At 42.6% G+C, this 18,132-nt stretch overlaps 1 protein-coding gene across 4 annotated transcripts in view; it reads right to left on the bottom strand.

The window, feature by feature from the left end:
* si:ch211-14k19.8 (mucin-2) overlaps positions 1-18,132 on the bottom strand; it is a 37,262-nt gene that overhangs the window by 10,522 nt on the left and 8,608 nt on the right. For 2 of the 4 annotated variants that reach the window (XM_061913916.1, XM_061913909.1), the window contains exons 4-9: positions 16,073-17,254; positions 15,918-16,006; positions 7,224-7,282; positions 6,986-7,149; positions 3,298-3,463; positions 3,035-3,226 (exon numbers count right to left, since the gene is read on the bottom strand). In XM_061913916.1, coding sequence (XP_061769900.1) covers positions 3,035-3,226; positions 3,298-3,463; positions 6,986-7,149; positions 7,224-7,282; positions 15,918-16,006; positions 16,073-17,254 — 1,852 coding nt within the window. The remainder of the gene's footprint in view (positions 1-3,034; positions 3,227-3,297; positions 3,464-6,985; positions 7,150-7,223; positions 7,283-15,917; positions 16,007-16,072; positions 17,255-18,132) is intronic. The other 2 variants (XM_061913923.1, XM_061913929.1) reach the window with 2 other exon arrangements.

The following is an 18,132-nucleotide window of genomic DNA, read 5'->3' as shown; positions in this document are numbered from 1 at the left end:
GCATGAATGTTCCCTTCAAGGTTTCATGCCCTAGATTCCGATACTGATCATCCATGAGTGATATCGGCCGATATCAATTACATGTATATTTTCCAATGTATTTATGGTGCTATTGACAGTTGAACAATGTAAAGTTAAAAAAGTTAAAGTGCCAATGATTGTCACACACACACTAGGTGTGGCAAAATTATTCTCTGGATTTCACCCATCACCCTTGATCACCCCCTGGAAGGTGAGGGGAGCAGTGAGCAGCAGTGGTGGCCGCGCCCGGGAATCATTTTTAGTGATTTAACCCCCAATTCCAACCCTTGATGCAGAGTGCAAGCAGGGAGGTAATAGGTACCATTTTTTATAGTCTTTGGTATGACTCGGCCAGAGTTTGAACTCACAACCTACCGATCTCAGGGCGGATTTTGAAAATTTTGATGAAGTACATTTGGTCGGAGGGGCCGTAGGCGCAAACTGGCAGACAGGCTTCTGTCAGTCTACCTCATGGCAGCTGTGGCTACAAATGTAGCTTACCACCACCAGGTGTGGATGAATGATGGGTTCTCACTTCTCTGTGAAACTTTCAGTATCCAATAATAGGAAAGCACTATATAAAATCTAACCCTTTATTATTATTATTATATACTTACAGCGTGTGTGTAAAACCTTGATGAAAGATTTAGGATGTTTTTAAAATGTTTTTAGGCGGAATGGAGCGAATCTCAGTGGCTGACTTTAGCTAAACTTTATTTACGATTTAGAATGTATTAAAAAAAAGGGTGTTCTTGTCTTTAATAAGGACTGTGAATAAAGTAAAGTTAAAGTACCAGCGTGTGACACCTGCGATGAGGTGGCGACTTGTCCAGGGTGTACCTCGCTTCCCGCCCGAATGCAGCTGAGATAGGCTCCAGCGGCCCTCCGTGACCCCAAAAGGAACAAGCGGTAGAAAAATGGATGGATGGAAGAACACTGGGTGTGGTGAAATTTGTCTTCTGCATTTGACCCCAACCCCTTGTTCCACCCCCTGAGAGGTGAGGGGAGCAGTGGGCAGCAGGGTTAGCCACGCCCGGGAATCATTTTTGGTAATTAAACTCCCAATTCCAACCCTTGATGCTGAGTGCCAAGCAGGGAGGTAATGGCTCCCATTTTTGTAGTCTTTGGTATGACTCGGCCAGGATTTGAACTCACGACCTAACGATCTCAGGGCGGACATTCTAACCACAAGGCCACTGAGCAGAAATGATAACAAATGTGTGCATTATTTTAAAAAAATATATATATATTTTTTTTAGAAAACTGTCTGCAGTTTGCCGCCAAACAGAACGCAGCACACGCCACCGCTCTCATGTACGCTCTATTGCAAAAACTACATTCACGCATTTAAAGGGGAACATTATCACCAGACCTATGTAAGCGTCAATATATACCTTGATGTTGCAGAAAAAAAAAGACCATATGTATTTTTTAACCGATTTCCGAACTCTAAATGGGTGAATTTTGGCGAATTAAACGCCTTTCTATTATTTGCTCTCGGAGCGTTGTGACGTCACCTAGGTAGTCAACCGCCATTTTCTCAAACACTTTATAAACATCGAGTCAAATCAGCTCTGTTATTTTCCGTTTTTTCGACTGTTTTCCGTACTTTGGAGACATCATGCCTCGTCAGTGTGTTGTCGGAAGGTGTAACAACACAATCAGGGACGGATTCAAGTTGATTTACGTAGAATGCGCATCGATCGATTAGCACGGCATGCTAATCGATGCTAACACGCTATTTAGGCCAGCTGTATGTACATTTGTAGCTATATTTGCATCCAGCCTTTCCCTCCACCCACATTTAATGCCAAACAAACACTTACCAATCGACGGATTTAAGTTGCTCCAGTGTCACAAGATGCGAAAGTCCCGATCGTTTGGTCTGCACATTTTACCGGCCGAATAGCGTCAATTCGCTCAATACCTTCAGTTTCTTCTTCGATTTCGTTTTCGCTATCTGCCTCCATACTCCATACATTAACACTGCAATACGTTTTCATAACATGGTCACTACTGCCTACTTTGTCTTGTTATATTCTTATTTTACTGTTATATTGTTATTCCCATTGTTTTTATTCTTTTTGTAATATTTCTTTATTTTGTTTCCTTTTAAACCCCCATTATTTATTTAAAAAAAAAAAAATTGATCTCAACTCTGTACACTGCTGCTGGAATTTTAATTTTCCTGAAGGAACTCTCCTGAAGGAATCAATAAAGTACTATCTATCTATTTATCTATCTATCTATCTACTCCAACCATCCGTTTCAATACATGCGTAATCTGTTGAATCGCTTAAACCGATGAAATCCGAGTCTGAATCCGAGCTAACGTCGCTATGTCTTGCTGTGCTATCCGTCTGGATAGCATGTAGCATCACTGGATGACGTCACAGGAAAATGGACGGTGGCTTCACAGATAGCGAAAATCAGGCACTTTAAAGCCTTTTTCGGGATATTCTATGATGGGTAAAATTTTTAAAAAAACTTCGAAAGATAAAATAGGCCACTGGGAACTGATTTTTATTGGTTTTAACCCTTCTGAAATTGTGATAATGTTCCCCGTTAAAGTTCCTAACATTCCATGCGGTCTGGATTTGATAAATTTGTATTAGTTGCATCATTAAGCAAATCATTAGTGAAGTGTGAATTATATTTATATAGCGCTTTTTCTCTAGTGACTCAAAGCGCTTTACCTAGTGAAACCCAATATCTAAGTTACATTCAAGCCAGAGTGGGCGGCACTGGGAGCAGGTGGGTAAAGTGTATTGCCCAAGGACACAACGGCAGTGACTAGGATGGCGGAAGCGGGAATCGAACCTGCAACCCTCAAGTTGCTGGCACGGCCACTCTACCAACCGAGCTAAATACTTATTTCTAATCAAATTAATCGATTTATCATTAAAGCCCTAAAAACTACAAAATGAAACCTTCAGGCTGCCAGCTCCACCTTTAATGAATGTGCTCCAGTAATCTAGCACCCTCTGCTGGGGAAACTTTAAAACTGCAGTACCTGCTCCTGGTCTGGTCCACCTTGGCCTGGATCAGAGCCACTCGGTATCGTCTCACGGCCACCAAGGCCAGAGCGCAGATGAAGGCCACCGCCACCAGCAGGATGGCCACACAGGTCCCGACGAGGCGCGCCCGCGTCATCCTCACGTCGCACCTGGACCCCATGAACCAGAAGTCCTCGCCGACCAGGCAGCTGGATACGCAGGGGCGGACGTGTGAGGGACACGCTCGGCGTGCTTCGAGGTGGCGTACCTGTGCTCGTACCGACACACAGGAAGCTGTCCCGGGTGGTGCGTGCAGATGCCGTGATGGTGGCAGAAGTCAAAGTGGCAGGAGGAGGGGCAGCTGAAGTTGGAGGAAGTGGGCGGGGACGCACACTGGAAGCCCGCTGGACACTGAAGTAGCCAATCACAGACGTCCGCCTGCACACCTGCGTGTACACACAACCATCAACTTGCAGAATACAACAATACAAAAGAAACCACTGCAATGCATTAAACTGCTTATTATTGTGGTTGCATGGCAGGAACACTTCTTGTGCTGTAGAGCTGGGCGATAAAACGATATCAATACATATCGCGATCGACACGTAATCGGCATCACTAAATAACTGTTTGATGAAACGATGAATCGCGGAAGTCATGAACAGAGACACTCGCTATTATGTTATATCCACTATGGACTGGACTCTCACTATTATGTTGGATCCACTATGGACTGGACTCTCACACTATTATGTTAGATCCACTATGGACTGGACTCTCACTATTATGTTAGATCCACTATGGACTGGACTCTCACTATTATGTTAGATCCACAATGGACTGGACTCTCACTATTATGTTGGATCCACTATGGACTGGACTCTCACTATTATGTTAGATCCACTATGGACTGGACTCTCACTATTATGTTTGATCCACTATGGACTGGACTCTCACAATTATGTTGGATCCACTATGGACTGGACTTTCACTATTATGTTAGATCCACTATGGACTGGACTCTCACTATTATGTTGGATCCACTAAGGACTGGACTCTCACTACTATGTTAGATCCACTATGGACTGGACTTTCACAATATTATGCTGGATCCACTATGGACTGGACTCTCACAATTATGTTAGATCTACTATGGACTGGACTTTTACAATATTATTCTTGACCCACTAGTCTGTTGCATCTGGTCTCTCCTAGAGGGGGTTGGGGGGAGGGTCACCCACATCTGCAGTCCTCTCCAAGGTTTCTCATAGTCATTTGCCTCGACCTCCCACCGGGTTGTGAGTTTTTCCTTAACCTTATGTGGGCTCTGAACCGAGGATGTCGTCGTGGCTTGTGCAGCCCTTTGAGACACTTGTGATATAAATCAACATCGATTGATTGCTTTATTGATCAGTGGGAGTGACACACACCAACAGCCATTCAGGTGACAGCATCAACTATTATTTTTGGTTGTCTGGCGGTTGATTCTCTGCATGGAGTTAGAAGAGACAAATAAAAAAGAAGACACGTTGGATAAAAGAGGAAAAGTCACCTGGACAGTATGGCAGTTTTGTGGATTTTTTTTCAAAGGGACCGTAGTGAGACCAATGTGGTGATGATCCAAGGCACTCGTCCCCACTGAGACTGCTAATACCACACCACCTTAGCCGCGCTCACCCTTTAGAGCACAGCTGCTACTTCCTGCCACTAAAACTATAGAAATGAGCACTTCACAGGTTTCTCTATGTTTACATTTTCACACTTTGCACTATTTTCTTACACTTTATGAAGCATTTCTTACATGTTCATTATTTTTGCACCTTCATTTTACAAAATGTATTGTTAAATGTTCAATGTGATTTTACTATTGTTTGTTTTCCAGGCCTGTGTTGACATTTCCTTTCCTTTGTGCCTTGATAGCTGAGGGGATTATAATCGGAGGAAAGTTATATTTGAAATAAAAATATTTACATTTAATACATTTTCTCCGGCTCCTTATTTTCAAATTCCATCCATCCATTTTCTACAGCTTGTTGCTAATGAAAAATAGCAGTAATTATGAATATCCACACTTATATCATGATACTGTTTTAAGCCATATCGCCAAGCCCTAGTGTACTCTATCATATTGGGAACTGTTTCTAATATATTGGTGCTTTAATGTAGAAAAATAAAATAAACCAAACATGATTATTAGTCATATTGTTACTAACCTAATTTCCATATGAGTTGGGATATTGTGTTGGATGTAAATATAAACGCAATACAATGATTTGCAAATCCTTTTCAACCCATATTCAGTTGAATGCACTACAAAGACAACATATTTGATGTTCAAACTCATTAACTTTATTTTGTTTTGCAAATGATAATCAACTTAGAATTTCATGGCTGCAACACGTGCCAACGTAGTTGGGAAAGGGCATGTTCACCACTGTGTTCCATCACCTTTTCTTTTAACAACACTCAATAAACGTTTAGGAACTGAGGAAACTAATTGTTGAAGCTTTGAAAGTGAAATTATTTCCCATTCTTGTTTTATCTAGAGCTTCAGTCGTTCAACAGTCCGGGGTCTCCGCTGTCGTATTTTACGCTTCATAATGCGCCACACATTTTCGATGGGAGACAGGTCTGGACTGCAGGCGGGCCAGAAAAGTACCCGCACTCTTTTAGTACGAAGCCACGCTGTTGTAACACGTGGCTTGGCATTGTCTTGCTGAAATAAGCAGGGGCGTTCATGATAACGTTGGTTGGATGACAACATATGTTGCTCCAAAACCTGTATGGACCATTCAGCATTAATGGTGCCTTCACAGATGTGTAAGTTACCCATGTCTTGGGCACTAATACACCCCCATACTATCACAGATGCTGGCTTTTCAACTTTGCGCCTATAACAATCCGGATGGTTATTTTCCTTTTTGTTCAGGAGGACATCACGACCACAGTTTCTAAATATAATTTGAAATGTGGGCTCGTCAGACCACAGAACACTTTTCCACTTTGCATCAGTCCATCATAGATGAGCTCGAGCCCAGCGAAGCCGGCGGTGTTTCTGGGTGTTGTTGATAAATGGGTTTTGCTTTGCATAGTAGAGTTTAAACTTGCACTTACAGATGTAGCGACCAAATGTAGTTACTGACAGTGGTTTTCTGAAGTGTTCCTGAGCCCATGTGGGGATATCCTTTACACACTGATGTCGGTTTTTGATGCAGTACCACCTAAGGGGTCAAAGGTCCGTAATATCATTGCTTACGTGCAGTATTTCTCCAGATTCTCAGAACCTTTTGATGATTTTACGGACCGTAGATGGTAAAATCCCTAAATTCCTTGCAATAGCTCGTTGAGAAATGTTCTAAAACTGTTCGACAATTTGCTTACAAATTGGTGACCTTCGACCCATCCTTGTTTGTGAATTACTTAGCATTTCATGGAAGCTGCTTTTATACCCAATCATGGCACCCACCTGTTCCCAATCAGCCTGCACACCTGTGGGATGTTCCAAATAAGTGTTTGATGAGCATTCCTCAACTCTATCAGTATTTATTGCCATCTTTCCCAACGTCTTTGTCACGTGTTGCTGGCATCAAATTCTAAAGTTAATGATATTTTGCACCCAAAAAAATAGTTTTATCAGTTTGAACATCAAATATGTTGTCTTTGTAGCATATTCAACTGAATATGGGTTGAAAAGGATTTGCATATCATTGTATTCTGTTTATATTTACATCTAACACAATTTCCCAACTCATATGGAAACGGGGTTTGTAGACGCATACTGTACCTCTTTGAGAGTGTTAACAGTACATATTTGCATTAAATATCAGTAGCTGGTGTACCTAATCTAGTGTCTGATACTTCATTTCCATTGAATTATTGTCAATACAGATATCTGACCAAGGAATGCATATCAAAAGACTCGACATAAAACAAAATAAAAATAAATAAAAAAATCTAAAGGTTGTCACCTCCAAGCGTGATGTTGACCACCTTGGACCACCTGAAGCTCCTCCCCTCGCGAGCGGCCGCAGCCAATCCGCTCTGCTCCAGTAGCGAAGAGGGTCCCGTTGCGGCGAGCCACTGCAGGGCGCCTCTGGTGTGGAACTCCAGCAGGGTTTGCACGGCGTGACCGCTGTAACAATAACATGTGTCACATGACACCTACAGAAAAAAAAAAAAACCCCACCATAAAAAAAAACCCCTCACCTGCTCCAGACTCCCTGCAGCCTGCTGAAGCCAGGCGCCCTCTGCAGGTAGGACTCCACCTGGAACATGGAGGACAGCGCACATTTTTTGAATAAACACTTATTAGGCACACAAACTCCAGCACGACGGAGTAAACATTGGCATGAACTACTGTGGCTGTAGGCAACCTCCTCATACACACACACACACACACACACACACAAACCCCATTTCCATATAAGTTGGGAAATTGTGTTAGATGTAAATATAAACAGAATACAATGATTTGCGAAACATTTTCAACCCATATTCAGTTGAATATGCTACAAAGACAACATATTTGATGTTCAAACTGATAAACATTTTTTGTGTGTGCAAATAATCATCAACTTTAGAATATGATGCCAGCAACACGTGACAAAGTAGTTGGGAAAGGTGGCAATAAATACTGATAAAGTTGAGGAATGCTCATCAAACACTTATTTGGAACATCCCACGGGTGTGCAGGCTAATTGGGAACAGGTGGGTGCCATGATTGGGTATAAAAACAGCTTCCTTGAAAAAATGCTCAGTCTTTCACAAGAAAGGATGGAGCGAGGTACACCCCTTTGTCCACAACTGCTTGAGCAAATAGTCAAGCAGTTTAAGAACAACCTTTCTCAAAGTGCAATTGCAAGAAATTTAGGGATTTCAACATTTACGCTCCATAATATCATCAAAAGGTTCAGAGAATCTGGAGGAATCACTCCACGTAAGCGGCATGGCCGGAAACCAACAGTGAATGACCGTGACCTTCGATCCCTCAGACGGCACTGTATCAAAAACCGACACCAATCTCTAATGGATATCACCACATGGGCTCAGGAACACTTCAGAAAACCACTGTTACTAAATACAGTTTGTCGCTACATCTGTTTGTGCAAGTTAAAGCTCTACTATGCGAAGCGAAAGCCATTTATCAACAACATCCAGAAACGCCGCCGGCTTCTCTGGGCCCGAGATCATCTAAGATGGACTGATGCAAATTGGAAAAGTGTTCTGTGGTCTGACGAGTCCACATTTCAAATTGTTTTTGCAAATATTCGACATCGTGTCATCCGGACCAAAGGGGAAGCGAACCATCCAGACTGTTATCGACGCAAAGTTCAAAAGCCAGCATCTGTGATGGTATGGGGGTGCATTAGAGCCCAAGGCATGGGTAACTTACAGATCTGTGAAGGCACCATTAATGCTTAAAGGTACATACAGGTTTTGGAACAACATATGCTGCCATCTAAGTGCTGTCTTTTTCATGGACGCCCCTGCTTATTTCAGCAAGACAATGTCAAACCACATTCAGCACGTGTTACAACAGCGTGGCTTCGTAAAAAAAAAAAGAGTGCGGGTACTTTCCTGGCCCGCCTGCAGTCCAGACCTGTTTCCCTTCGAAAATGTGTGGCGCATTATGAAGCGTAAAATACGACAGCGGAGACCCCGGACTGTTGAATGACTGAAGCTCTACATAAAACAAGAATGGGAAAGAATTCCACTTTCAAAGCTTCAACAATTAGTTTCCTCAGTTCCTAAACGTTTATTGAGTGTTGTTAAAAGAAAAGGTGATGGAACACAGTGGTGAACATGCCCTTTCCCAACTACGTTGGCACGTGTTGTAGCCATGAAATTCTAAGTTGATTATCATTTGCAAAACAAAATAAAGTTAATGAGTTTGAACATCAAATATGTTGTCTTTGTAGCATATTCAACTAAATATGGGTTGAAAAGGATTTGCAAATCATTGTATTCTGTTTATTCTGGCAACTTAGCTGCCAGTTTTTCTACCATAAAAACAAAATGTACCGTCTTTCCATTTACGGTACAACACTGTTAAAAACAACAACCGTGGATTTTACAGTCAAAAACTGGCAGCTCAGTCAACACAGTTTTAACGCAAAAACAGTAGCAGTGTTTTTCATCCATCTATTCATTTTCTACCGCTTGTTGCTTTTGGGATTGCGGGGCGTGCTGCAGCCTATCTCAGCTGCATTTGGGCGGAAGGCTGTGTACACCCTGGACAAGTCAACAGGTCATCGCAAGGCCAACACAGATAGACAACATTCACACTCACATTCACACACTAGGGCCAATTTAGTGTTGCCAATCAACCTATCCCCAGGTGCATGTTTTTAGCGGTGGGAGGAAGCCGGAGTACCCGGAGTGAACCCACGCAGTCACGGGGAAAACATGCAAACTCCACACAGAAAGATCCCGAGCCCGGGATTGAACTCAGGACTACTCAGGACTTTCGTATTGTGAGGCACATGCACTAACCCCTGTACCATTGTGCTGCCAATTGTTTTTCAATTTACAGTAATATGCAGTAAAGAACAATGTAAGATGTATTGTCATTTTTATTCATTTGATGGGTAGTTTGCTGTAAAGCTAAGTATTTTTAATTGGACAAAAACATGTTTGGAAAGCATGATAACATACTGTAATATTTGTTGCAGTAATGGATACTAAGGTTGTCCCGATCCGATATTTGGACAGGATCGGCCGCCCATATTTGCCAAAAAATGCGTATAGGCAAGGCATGGGAAAATGCCGATCCTGATCCATTTTTTTTTTAAAAACTCCGATCCGTGTTTTCCAACGCACCGATTCAAATAATACATTCCACTCTTCTGCTGCGCCCAAAGCTCCATTCCGCATTTTCCAGCACACCTTCAACACATCCACAGGTCTGTGTTCTAACCGTTAAGACGGCCGTGTGAATTAAAAGTTACGGTAAAAATGTCAGCTGTGTGGGATTATATTATCCTACAAAAAGAAAAAGATGAAGAGGTGGAGTGCAAAACATGCCACAATAAAGTCAAGCGTGGTGGTAAAGTTGTACGACATTTTAATGACTCTTGAGAGTGAGAGGCTTTTTAGCACTCATCATAGATGAACACAGGAGCAGGCTGACACCTGAGCATCTTGAAGTGATCGTCTTTGTTAGAAAGAATCTCCCCATTATGCTTGGACTTCAATTGTTTGCTCCTCCTGACTGGGACAAATAATTGAAAGGAGTGTGTAGATATTTATTTATTTTTTTCAAGTTTACACTTGTTCAAGAGCAAGTATGGATGCTGAGTTATAGACATTTTATCCCACTCAGGTTGTTTGTGTATTTTGCTTTTTTAAATAATGTTTACAGCATTATTGGCACTTTAAACTGTTCACTTTTTTACTGTTTAATGATGCCCTTTCTGTTTGTCATGTATCATTTTTTCTATTTTGTGTTTATCCTTGAATACCAACCATTGTGTATTATTCATACTCACCTAATTCAGCTGGCTAGTTGTTATCAAGAGTACTAAAACCCTTTTCAACATGAATCTGACAACTAAGTAGGCTAAATAACTTTAAACTTTAATACATGCTCGGATAGGCCAGTATCGGATTGGAAGTGCAAAAACAATATCGGTATCGGATCGGAAGTGCAAAAACCTGGATCGGGACATCCCTAATGGATACTATTAAATTTTAAAAGGCATGCAAATTCAAGCAGCACATACCGGTATATTTTTTTTTATCAAAATGAAATAAAAATCAATTACATTTACTGAGAAAACATCAAGTACTTTATTGACATATTTCTAGGTGTTTAAGGGCCAGGTAAAATTATGTTGCGGGCCTTGAGTTAAAGTTTAAAAGTTAAAATACCAATGATTGTCACGCACACACTAAGTGTGGTTAAAGTTGTCCTCTGCATTCGACCCATCACCCTTGATCCCCTCCTGGGAAGTGAAAGGAGCAGTGAGCAGCGGCAGTGCCGCGCCCGGGAATCATTTATGGTGATTTAACCCCCAATTCCAACCCTTGATGCTGAGTGCCAAGCAGGGAGGCAATGGGTCCCATTTTTATAGTCTTTGGTATGACTCGGCCGGGATTTGAACTCACATCCTACCGATCTCAGGGCGGATACTCTAACCCAGGGGTCACCAACCTTTTTAAAACCAAGAGCTACTTCTTGGGTACTGATTGATGCAAAGGGCTACCAGTTTGATACACACTTAAATAAATTGCCAGAAATAGCCAATTCGCTCAATTCATTTTTTAATAAATAAATCTATATACAAAGAAAAATGGGCATTTCTGTCTGTCATTCCGTCTTACATTTTTTTTCCTGTTACGGAAGGTTTTTTGTAGAGAATAAATGATGAAAAAAACACTTATTTGAACGGTTTAAAAGAGGAGAAAACACGAAAAAAAAGAAAATAAAATTTTGAAACATTGTTTATCTTCAATTTCGACTCTTTAAAAGTCAAAATTCAACCAAAAAAAATGAGAAAAACTTGCTATCTTGAATCTTTTTTAAAAAATCAAAAAAAGAATTTCTGGAACATCATTAGTAATTTTTCCTGATTAAGATTAATTTTAGAATTTTGATGACATGTTTTAAATAGGTTAAAATCCAATCTGCACTTTGTTAGAATATATAACAAATTGGACCAAGCTATATTTCTAACAAAGACAAATCATTATTTCTTCTAGATTTTCCAGAACAAAAAAATTACAAAAAATTCAAAAGACTTTGAAATAAGATTTAAATTGGATTTTACAGATTTTCGAGATTTGCCAGAATATTTTTTTTGAATTTTAATCATAATAAGTTTGAAGAATTTTTTCAGAAATATTCTTCGTCGAAAAAACAGAAGCTAAAATGAAGAATTTAATTAAAATGTATTTATCATTCTTAACAATAAAAAAAAATAACATTACTTAAACATTGATTTAAATTGTCAGGAAAGAAGAGGAAGGAATCTAAAAGGTAAAAATGTATATGTGTTTAAAAATCCTAAAATCATTTTTAAGGTTATATTTTTTCTCTAAAATTGTCTTTATGAAAGTTATAAGAAGCAAAGTAAAAAAAATAAATGAATTTATTTAAACAAGTGAAGACCAAGTCTTTAAAATATTTTCTTGGATTTTCAAATTCTATTTGAGTTTTGTCCCTCTTAGAATTAAAAATGTTGAGCAAAGCGAGACCAGCTTGCTAGTAAATAAATAACATTTTTAAAATAGAGGCAGCTCACTGGTAAGTGCTGCTATTTCATTCTATTTTTAGAACAGGCCAGCGGGCAACTCATCTGGTTCTTGCGGGCTACCTGGTGCCCGCGGGTGACCCCTGCTCTAACCACCAGGCCACTGAGTAGGAGTTTGACACCTGTGTAATATTCATTTAAATACTAGATTTTGGCCCTCAAATTCCTTGTGTCCACAGAATAACTTCTTAAGTTTGTAAACATTAACAAAAACGACAACAAATTATTGAGAAAATAAACATTTCTAATTACTCTTGTATCGATTACATACTGATACTACCTTTAGTATCGACGTCATCAATGTATGGATGGATCCGCGCTCCTTTTACGTGTGTACTGGCATCAGTTGTTGTTATATTAACCTCAATCCTACTCTGAATAATTTACTTGTTAACTTCCTGTCAATATCTGCTGTAAGGCGCTTCCCTCAACACGTATCTCCGACACTTTTTGATTGATTGATTGAGACTTGTATTAGTAGATTGCACAGTACAGTACATATTCCGTACAATTGACCACTAAATGGTAACACCCCAATAAGTTTTTCAACTTGTTTAAGTCGGGGTCCACGTTAATCAATTCATGACCTTTACCATGAGTTGATTAACGTGACTTAAACAAGTTGAAAAACTTATTCGGGTGTTACCATTTAGTGGTCAATTGTACGGAATATGTACTGTACTGTGCAATCTACTAATACAAGTCTCAATCAATCAATTCATGTGGTTTCAAGCTAGCTTAGCTATTAGCATTCCTGGTCCCGGCTTGCGTTTGGTGAAGTGAAGTGAATTATATTTATATAGCGCTTTTCTCTAGTGACTCAAAGCGCTTTTACATAGTGGAACCCAATATCTAAGTTACATTTAAACCAGTGTGGGTGGGTAAAGTGCCTTGCCCAAGGACACAACGGCAGTGACTAGGACGGCGGAAGCGGGGATCGAACCTGGAACCCTCAAGTTGCTGGCACGGCCGCTCTACCAACCGAGCTTAACCGCCCCGGTATGTAACATGTTTAGCCTTGTCTTCCAGTGATGATTACCTGGTAAATGCTGTTGTCAATTAATCAGCTCGAATTGAGGTGATTACTATCATTGATTTAGTGAAGCGGCTCCACACTGTGTATGGAGATACACTAGCCGCTAGAGACGCGCGGATAGGCAAGTATATCATCCGCATCCGCTTCGCCAAAGTCGTCATCCACCCGCCGTCCACCCGAACCAACATTTTATCAGGACCGTACCGGCCCACCATCCGCCTGCTGACATATATCAGAGGTCGGCCGCCTTTACCACTCACAGAGCTATTTAAACCGGTTTCTCAGAGAAATGATGACAATTGGAGCCGCTGACATTCTCGCGACTATCCAATATCAGTTATCCTGATGACAAGAATATGGGCGTGCTGTGAAGCCATTGCCTTTGACACCTTCAACAACATGTACGAACCGATTGTTGGTCCGGCAACATGTTGTGTGCAGCTTCTGCAGTCACACACGTACAAGATTGAAAGGCATACTGGGTGACACAGAGTACACTGATGGTTGTGATATAAAAAACTTTACCACTTACTAATATGCGCCACGCTGTGAAGCCACACAATACAAGATTGACAAACACTTTTCGGGAGAACATCCTCACAGTAACACAACATAAACGCAACACAACAAAAACCCAGAATCCTTTGTATCCGTGATACTTCCTGGATATATTTTACACCCCCGCACCTCCAAACCCCGCCCACCGTACCGACGCACGGCGGGGTTTGCTGCTAGCGGGGGTGTATAAAATAGTCAGGAAGTGTCATGAATACAAAGGATTCGGGGTATTTGTTGTCTTGCGTTTATGTTGTGTTACTGTGAGGATCTTCTCCCGAAATGTGTTTGTCGTTCTTATTTGGTGTGGCTTCACAGTGTAGCGCATATTACTAAGAATGTTAAAATTGTTTATATCACAACCATTAATGTACTCTGTATCACCCTTGCAGTCGTGTGTGTGTTGCTACGGGAACAACACACAACATGACGCTGGACTGACAAGCAGATCGTACACGTTGTAGAAGGCAACAAAGCCGATGGCATCATAGCACGCCCTAACATTTATTATCTGGGTGACTGCCGGCAGTCATTCAAGAGCATAATAGCGTCTCCTATTGTCTTCTTCGCTTTGTGACACGGGTCTTAAATGGCTCTTTGGAAGGCAAAGCATACCGATCCCAGAACCATGTATATCAAATATTTCCGGATGGTTCAACCGCCACCCGCCCGAATCTAATTAAAATCAATTTTTTCGTCATGTCAACCACCCGACCCGCGGATGAGACCGCAAACCGCGCATCTCTACTAGCCGCCTGTCAGCCGGGGGGATTGGTCTTAGTATCGACATTATTGGTCTTAGTATCGACATTATAAGACAAAAATTGGCAATGATTGATCGTATCCTTTTTCACAAATATCGGCCGATATTGTTAGGCACATACCTAATTTTTCACAAATATCGGCCGATATTGTTAGGCACATACCTAATTTTTCACAAATATCGGCCGATATTGTTAGGCACATCCTTAATTAACAATATTGTCATCTTTGGCTGTTCTTGTACGCCTGCATTTGGACCAAATGGTGCAGTGACACACCACAACCAGCAGATGGGGCTTTAGGCATGAATATCTCCTGCAGCAGTGGAGTGGGAGAGTTTTGTGGGGCATATTGTTATGTTTCTATAATTTTTTTTTATTGCATCCCCGGACCCAATTCAAGATTAACCTGCTCACACACCAATGCATCTACGGCAACGCCCCCTCCTACCTCAAGGACCTAGTTTCCCCGCAACCTCCGCTCCTCAAACCCTAACCTCCTCAAACCCATCAGGACAAAGTTACATTTCTTCACAAAAAAAATAAATATTTAACATCAATATTTATGGAACATGTCCATAAAAATCTAGCTGTCAACATTGTTGTATTTTTGTCGACGTGAATTGAATTATATTTATATAGCGCTTTTCTCTAATGACTCAAAGCGCTTTACAAAGTGAAACCCAATATCTAAGTTACATTTAAACCAGTGTGGGTGGCACTGGGAGCACGTGGGTAAAGTGTCTTGCCCAAGGACACAACGGTAGTGACTAGGATGGCGGAAGCGGGAATCGAACCTGCAACCCTCAAGTTGCTGGCACGGCCACTCTACCAACCGAGCTATACTGCCCCAGTTTATGAACTTATTAATATTTTGTTGAAGTATTATTCAATACATATATTTATAAAGGATCTTTGAATTGTTGCTACTTTTAGAATATTTAAAAAAAAATCTCACGTACCCCTTGGCATACCTTCAAGTACCCCCATTTGAGAACCAATGCAATATGGCTCTTTCATCATTTTGGGTCGCCGACCCCTGATTTAGTTGTGTGTCATGTTTTCATTTTCTATTTAAATGTTTTATTATATATTCTAACTTTTTATTTTCAATTTTTTTAATTATTATTATTTTTTTTTTATACTTTGTAGCAATTTGAGATTTTAACAAATGTAAAGTGTAATGTAATTCCATCCATTTCCTACCGCTTGTCCCTTTTTGGGGTCGCTAGAGCCTATCTCAGCTGCATTCATTATTATTATTTATAATTTTTGGTTTTGTGTGTGTGTGTCCCACCCAGGCACCGGTGTCTTCCTCCAAGCCAGGACCCGAAGCTGAGCTGGTCTCCTCCACGATGATCTGCAGCAATAACTCGATGGACTCCACTGATAAGAAAAAGAAGTGAAACGTCACCAGAGTGTACGCACGCGGACACGCACAAACACACACACCTCGGAAGGCAGGAGGCTGGTCCGGCACCACGTAGACCTTGGGCGGCTGGATGGTGGCGGGGCTTAAAGTTCTTGCTGTAGAAGCAGACCGGATCTCCAGGCTCGGACGTGTTTGTGAGGTTGTGCTACTCGGAGACGTGTTTTTGTCTTCTGCTGTGATTGGAGAGTCCTCGTCGGGGGGACCTGCAGTTGGAGTTCTGGTGGTGTAGTCCAGGACGGAAGAGGACACTGACGGTGTGGTCATCAGGGCCGTGGCGCCGTGGTCGGTGCTCGTTTGGAGTGGGTGTCCTGATGTCAGCGCTGTCCCCGTCCTCTCCTGTGGAACACTTTCTGATCCTGCTAGAGTCCGACCGTCTCCGGAAGCCGTCATGCTCTCAATAGTGGTCCAAGTAGAACCCGACGTCCACTGCGTGGCGTCTGGGGAGTGTGTGTGAATGTTTCTTTGTGTCGTTGTTGCTGCCGTGTGTGGATTTTGGGGCATTTGGGTCAGTGTGGAGCGTGAAACCGGGTCAGACGTGAAAGACGGGTCTGTCCCGCTGTGGACATGGGATGAGTCAGTCCGGGTGAAGTCCTGCAGAGACGACGGGACAAGCGAGTGCAGCCCTGTCACGTGGGTATTGGGCGATTGTGTACCCGTGGAACTGGGCGGCGTTGACCCCACGGAGGAGGCGGGGTCAACATCAGCATTGCCAATGCTTGAGTCATCAGCGAGTGATGTTAATAATGCTTCCTCGTGGGCGATTTTGCTCCCCCTGCTGGTGAGGGATGATGAGACAGGTGCGAATGTGGACTGGGGGAAGGTTCCATACCTGGAGCTGCTTTCCGACGGACTTGTTTCAGTGTTTCGGGTCAGAAGCGGCACGTCAGGACTGAGCGTGCGAGCGCTGCCAGATGTTTCCTCTCCATTGTCTGTGACTTCCTCAGGAAGAGGGAGAGTTTCCCTATCAGCGCCACCAGCCACGGCGAGGCCCGTCATGGGCTCGGTGGACCCCAGCAGCCTCCTTCCGCTATCGCTGCTGGGACCAGAGCCTCCATAGAGGGGACCTGTGACCTTCTCCTTCACGCCCGCCGCGTCAGAAGTGGTTCTCGCGTCGCCGTACCCCGCCTGGGACGGAACGGCGAGGTCTGGCTCGGAATGCGGGCTGGAATACGCCTCTGTGGAATTCGGCTGCTCTTCCTGAACTGGAGGACCGGGAAGACAACGCAGAAAGAGAGAGGGGCGGGGCCATGAAGGACAGCGGAAAGGACAACAACAAAGCCTCTATCTGACACACACACACACACACGCGCACACACACACACACACACACACACACACACACACACACACGTGCTGATAAGAACTTTCCCACTGGAAGATGCTCCGACCTTTTCCAAGCTCGGATCATCCACTGAGGTCACAATAACTGAAAACAATTCCAACACAAATGTTATTAGGAGCATTAGACCCTCGTGATGCTGCGGTGGGTCACACTGACTCAATTACTGACTAACAACTCCCACACAGTGGCCCTTTCTGTATTCGGGGGGAAACCAGGAGAGTGCCCCAGCAGATGGCGGCGTGCTACAAAAAAAACAAAACATATAACTATGTAAATAAACATCTCAATCTCTAGAGCAGGGGTCGGGAACCTTTTTGTTTGAGAGAGCCCATCCATCCATCCATTTTCTACCGCTTATTCCCTTTTTTTTTTGGGGTCGCGGGGGGCACTGGCGCCTATCTCAGCTACAATCGGGCGGTAGGCGGGGTACACCCTGGACAAGTCGCCACCTCATCGCAGGGCCAACACAGATAGACAGACAACATTCACACTCACATTCACACACTAGGGCCAATTTTTTTTTTTTAGTGTTGCCAATCAACCTATCCCCAGGTGCATGTCTTTGGAAGTGGGAGGAAGCCGGAGTACCCGGAGGGAACCCACGCATTCACGGGGAGAACATGCAAACTCCACACAGAAAGATCCCGAGCCTGGATTTGAACCCAGGACTGCAGGACCTTCGTATTGTGAGGCAGACGCACTAACCCCTCTGCCACCGTGAAGACGTTTGAGAGAGCC

This window comes from Nerophis ophidion, linkage group LG01, assembly GCF_033978795.1.
Source record: "Nerophis ophidion isolate RoL-2023_Sa linkage group LG01, RoL_Noph_v1.0, whole genome shotgun sequence".
Lineage (NCBI taxonomy): Eukaryota > Metazoa > Chordata > Actinopteri > Syngnathiformes > Syngnathidae > Nerophis > Nerophis ophidion.
The sequence above is the reverse complement of the archived record's forward strand: the minus strand, read 5'-3'. Positions and strand labels throughout refer to the sequence as shown.